Source organism: Zingiber officinale, chromosome 8A, assembly GCF_018446385.1.
Source record: "Zingiber officinale cultivar Zhangliang chromosome 8A, Zo_v1.1, whole genome shotgun sequence".
Classification (NCBI taxonomy): domain Eukaryota; kingdom Viridiplantae; phylum Streptophyta; class Magnoliopsida; order Zingiberales; family Zingiberaceae; genus Zingiber; species Zingiber officinale.
In genome coordinates this window covers 113,142,659-113,148,482 of record NC_056000.1, presented here as the reverse complement: position 1 = coordinate 113,148,482, position 5,824 = coordinate 113,142,659, and the positions used below count along the sequence as shown (strand labels likewise).

The 5,824-nt window shown below is 32.3% G+C and overlaps 1 protein-coding gene and 1 non-coding gene across 2 annotated transcripts; one reads left to right on the top strand and one right to left on the bottom strand.

Annotated features, from left to right (window-relative positions):
* On the top strand, positions 1–2,563 carry LOC122009975 (methyl-CpG-binding domain-containing protein 4-like). The gene is made up of 2 exons (XM_042566301.1): positions 1–169; positions 1,778–2,563. Exons 1-2 carry the CDS (start codon positions 164–166, stop codon positions 2,261–2,263), a joined length of 492 nt encoding a protein of 163 aa, XP_042422235.1. The 5' UTR covers positions 1–163; the 3' UTR covers positions 2,264–2,563.
* A 2,244-nt stretch (positions 2,564–4,807) lies between these two features.
* Positions 4,808–4,880, bottom strand: TRNAF-GAA. Its single transcript has one exon. It is a non-coding gene; the product is annotated as a tRNA-Phe (tRNA).
* Positions 4,881–5,824: the final 944 nt, after the last annotated feature.

The window sequence follows — 5,824 nt, the reverse complement described above, 5'->3', positions numbered from 1 at the left end:
GGTAAACAACTACCAACTCGGACGAGTCCGAATCGGTCCGAGTTTGCCACTCACGTCGTTTCTTTACGAAACACGGGGGCATCGATCAGCTCGGAACCCTATTTACTCCGACGGCGCAATTCTCGACTCGACGGCGTTCCGACGCGGCTGAGGGAAAGCTTCCATGGAGGTGGGTCTCCTTCGCTCTTCCCTTCTACTTTTACTGGTGATTGTTTGGCTTGGCCATGCGGCATGGGAAGAAATTTTTATGTTCTTTTGTTGAGGGTTTCTCTTTATTTGACATTGATATCGAGGAATACGTTTATTTTCCAATGCTGTGGACTTCAGTCAGAAGTGAGAGTCAAGAATTGTTCGTAGTTAGTATCTTTGATGGGGGAATTACCATTCTTTTATGTCTTGAATAATTCAGTTTGATTTTTGTTCGAGCTTGAACAATTTCTTGTGTTTTGCATTTTTTTTCTTCTTCTATATCAGCTACTAAAACACTGAGTCTTGACCCTATCTCGTTAAAAGCCTAGCTTATGCGCTTCATTATTGCTTTTCCATACAACGTCACATTTTGCTGTGTTATTTCCTTTTGTGATGTACTTGTGGATAAAGAGATTTTTTTATAGGCTTTAGACAAATTTAAAGAGTAAATGACCAAACAAAAGTTGTGCTAAGGCAACCCTGATGCAACCTAAGTACCTATATCACTATAATAAAAATTCTCAAGTATCAAAATAGGCATACTGAAATTTTCTAGTACCAAAATAAGCATGCTTGCATCTTTTGCATGTAACATATTCTCCATAAACTTGTTCCAATGTTTGATTATTATCTTAGTTGGGTATTCCAAGAGCTACTCCAATTATTATGTTAAACTCTATGATTAGAGGGATTGGAAAATTGAGTGATTAGAAAGTTCAGAAGTAATTTTGGTAGCACCACTGGTGGAGGACCAACTAGATCAAGATACAAAAATAATACTATTTTTATTTTGGTGATAATATATTAAAGACATAGGGTTTAGTCCCTATGATAGACAGGTGGTAGCATAATTATAGAAATGTACAAATGAAATACATAATTGTGCAAGAATTTAAAGTGGCGTAGTAATATAATATACGGAAAGGAAGTCAGGCAGAATACTAACACTATCTCTTTGTATTAGCATATCAGATCTTTTGGAGTTATTGTTTACTAAATGCTTCATATTTTTAAACTGGTGTTTTGATCTTGATCAACTTTTATTCTTGGGGTAAACCTTATGAAGTTCATTGATTGTCAATCTCTTGCCACACACACGGGCACATACCTATCCACACATAAAGGCATATTACACATTTACATAGGCAGTAACAAGCGTGCCAAAATAACAATCCTGATTTCCAACTATTAGGGTTGGCTACATGACTCTTATTCAACTTTATATAATGTTTTCAGGAACCCCTTGTCAATGTAGAATTTGAACATGCTTAGCTAAGATGACATTGTAATTTGGATGATAATGGATTTTCATTTAAGAATGGCCATCTGGTACTTGGTTTTGCTCTTACGTTTTGGGTGAAGACAAAATGGAAAATTAAATCTTGCTCCATGCTGGATGGGAACACAGCATACTTTGCGAGGAAATAATGTAAGCCTGAATTATTGATTCAGAGCAATCAAATGATTCATTTGGCCACCTCTCCAACTGTAGCCCCCTTTCTAAATTTTTTAATTATTATTATTGGAAGTGTTATGCTATACAGTAAAATTTTTTGATATCTAACTGTCTTATCCCTTTAATTAGCAGAAATCCAAACACACGGTAAGTGCATATGCTGTTCAGTGCGGTGAATGTCTCAAGTGGAGGTTAATCCCATCAGAAGAAGAGTATGAGATTATCAGGCAAAACTTTATCGAAGAGCCTTGGTTCTGCCACAAAAAACCCAATCTCTCATGTGATAAACCAAGTGATATAGAATACGACAATTCTCGAGTTTGGACTCTTGACAAACCAAATATACCAAAGACTCCACCTGGCACAAAAAGACTACTGAATATGAGATCAGATTTCTCCAAAATGGATGTGTACTATCAAATGCCAAATGGAAAGAAAATCCGGAGCAATGTAGAAGCCGAGAGATTCCTCGAAGCCTTTCCAGAATACAAAGATATAATGTCACTTGCAGATTTCAGTTTCACATCGCCCAAAATCCCTGAAGATATGGTTCCAAAGGAAGTAGAGATGAAGATTGCATCATCTAAAAGTAAGAAGATGAAGGTTGCAAACTCATAATCTGTTGAAGATGGGTTTCTCCTCGAAACGAAGGATCCATTGAGCTGCAGAAACAAGGAAAAGTGATTATGGTTATACTTTCGATTTGTCTAGAATCTGACTGATGAACTTTAAGGGAGCCGCAAGGCAAGATTTCAATGCCTTTTTCGTTTCTATTTACTCTGCACTAAAAGTGAGTTTCTTTGTGGCCTTGCTTCTTGCTTCCATGTGGTGTGTGGTTGTTGAATGAACCATATTTCTGTAATAAAGGCCAAACACTGGAGAATAAAACTGGCTGCTTCTTTGGTTTGTTCTTGAGAAGGGTTTGATATTAAGAATGAATACAACTACTCTGACAAGCAGTTACTCTTCGTGGGATCTTATAAAGAAATAATAAGAATAAAATGATAGGTATTTTTTTCAGGTATTCGAGTCTGCGGTCCAATCAGTCCGGTAGGTGGTCAGTCCGGCGTCATAGATCGGGCACTAGACAAATTCAGAAATGCGAGAGGCTGAACATCTCAGATTTTTTATCTCATTTTAGAAACATGTTAGTATACTCTAGCTGATATTCGAACTGTAAATGTTTGGCAAATTGCTTAAGCGCATTGTCATTCTTAAAAATAGGTGAAACCCATTATCTTGCTCCCACAATTATCCTCATATATTAGGAGGGTGTAAATAAAAAAAATTAAAATTAATCATGATATGAGATATGAAGAGTAATTCTTCAATATCTACAGGGATTCGATCCTTCCGCAATTTTATAAATCTGATGCGCTGGAGGCTTCGCTTTGCCATTACACCGTGATCCGGATGGTGAACACTTCTCGATCCTTAATAATGGCTACCTCATTCTCTCTAGTAGGCATTGGCTATTGTCGTCGATCTTCAATCATCTATATATAATTGTTTTCTTCACTGGAGTCTGCATATAAATTAATGATATATCTTTTTGTTTTAATGATCAAGAATCAACAGTCACTTCAACAACGGGCCGGTCTCACCCGACGACGAGGAAATTGATTGTGCATGCCATTTCTACATAGAATTTATTGGTTGGGAGCACTCAACTAGCAAAACTCGGGAATTAACATCCTAAAAATTGGATAAAATTTAAGTAAAGAAGTCTTTCATGCACAATTAAGGGATGGATCGATGTTCTCATGTTACATAAATCTTGATAGTATATTAATTTCAAAATATTTTAATTGATTTTTCAAGTGAGGTTGATGTTTATTATAATATGTCTTTTCGTCTAGTTCAAATTAATATGTGTTTTTATTTGTGTTTTTGTTTAAGTATGTTAGATGTCTTTATTTTGACAATATAAAAAGATAAATCAGGATTCATATTTTATCCCTAGAAAGTAGAAACTCATCCGTTAAAACAGTTTGCTGATAATTAAGATAATCTAACGAAAAGGAAAAATAAAAATGTAGTAATAAATTTAAAAATTAAAGGATTTAAACTGGAAAAAGGTGATTGCGGTCATAATAAAAAGTTTTTTGAGGGTGAAATATGGAGTACAAAATAAGTTTGTTGAAGTCAAAAAAAAAAAAAAAAAAAAAAAATATATATATATATATATATATATATATATATATATATATATATATATATATATATATATATAAAAGTTTAAAATAAGTTTGTTGAAGTCAAAATAAATAAATAAATAAATATATATATATATAAAGTTACAAAATTAAAATTTATTTCCTTTCACTTTACAATTCATTTTTTTTTTTATATTTTTTTTTAAATTTAAAATATATATATATATATATATATATATGAGATTTTAAATTTAAAGGAAAAAAGATGTAAAATGTCAAAAAAAAAAATGAATTGTAAAGTGAAAGGAAATAAATTTTAATTTTGTAACTTAAGTACAAATTGATTTCTTTTGATAACGAAGAGAAAAAGGGATGATACCAATACGATAAGAATATTTGTGAGCTAGTATTTATCTTAGTAACATTTATTTATATTCATTCAACCTATATTAGATCAATTTAATGAATAAATTAGAATACATATGTTTAATTTATTAATACTCATAAATAAAAAATTTTAAAATTATTTTTAAATAATATTTATAAATAATATTCAACTAATAAATCATGTTAATCATATAGCTCCTATTAAATTTATAAATAAAACAAATAAATAAATAAGCTTATACTGTTAATCTCATGAGATTAAGTATCAAATAAGCTCCAATTTAGAGTTTAATAACTTTTAAATGAATGAAATTCAAAAATAAAAAATAAAAATAAACTTAAATATGTTTTTTATAAATTAGCTAAATTTAAATTTCATTTATATAATATCACATAATCTTGAACAAATACAAAAGTTGATTAAGAATGTTAGGTTATGGATTTAAAATTTGTAAACTTAAGGGGTAAGCTGCATTCGGGTGGACTTATATTTTGTAAATTTAATGGGTAAATGCGTTAGAAGGAATTTAAGGTTTGATAATTTAAGCGGGTAAATTGAATCCTAGGTAAAAGGCCGGTGAGTATTTGCTTAAATTTGGTAAAGTAAATGGGAAAAAATTGCGGTGAGCGTGGATCGAACACGCGACCTTCAGATCTTCAGTCTGACGCTCTCCCAACTGAGCTATCCCCGCTGTTATTTTGAATGCCAAACAAATATTAAATATTAAAATATAAATATAATGAACTAGACAAGGACATCCTCAGGCTAGATCGATTCATCAGGGAAGACGTACCATCATCGCTCCCTCCCAACTTTTTTTTCGTATTTTTCTTTCCCTTTCCAGTCGGAGTGGACGCTCACTCGTCTCTCGACGACGAGTTCGCTAGCATGGACCTTTGCTTCCTCCGTCAGAGGTATGATTTTTCTAGTGCACGTGCATGCATCTCTTCTGATCTAATTACATTATGATTTTATCTGTAAGCATGAAACATGTTTGATGTTCAAGAATGAATTCAACGCTTTAACTAAATAGTGGATCAGAAAAAAAAAACCATAAATATTTTCATTAAAAACAACTTAGTAACATGTTGTGCATCTCATTTGACACACAAAGGTAGCAACACACACATCAAACAACAGAAAACACTACGACCGACAATTATAATGGTGGATAGACCATTCCTTTGTCCAAGTTCTCCTGTCTTATCTGCTGGGCTAAAAGCTTCCGCTGTCCGATAGAAATTACCACAATTATACTATTTTCCAAGATTTTGTAGAAAAACATCACTAAAAAAATACAGTATCATAGAAGGAATTATAATCCCGTTTCTATTTTGGGTGTTTATAATCTATATATATATATATATATATATATATATATATATATCCGTCTCTAATTAGAGACGGACATTTAAATTTCATTTCTAATTAGAGACGGAAGTAATATCCCGTCGCTAATTAGAGACGTGGAAAAAGGGTGAGAACTGTATAAGTCCTAGGCATATACCTTAATGGTTTATATCTTAAATCGGCTCTGATTGAGAGAGATCGAAATTTATTTATCATATGGGAGAGTAATTCCAATTCCTCACTTTTTGCTGGGATTCGATCTTTACTTAATTTTATAAATTTATC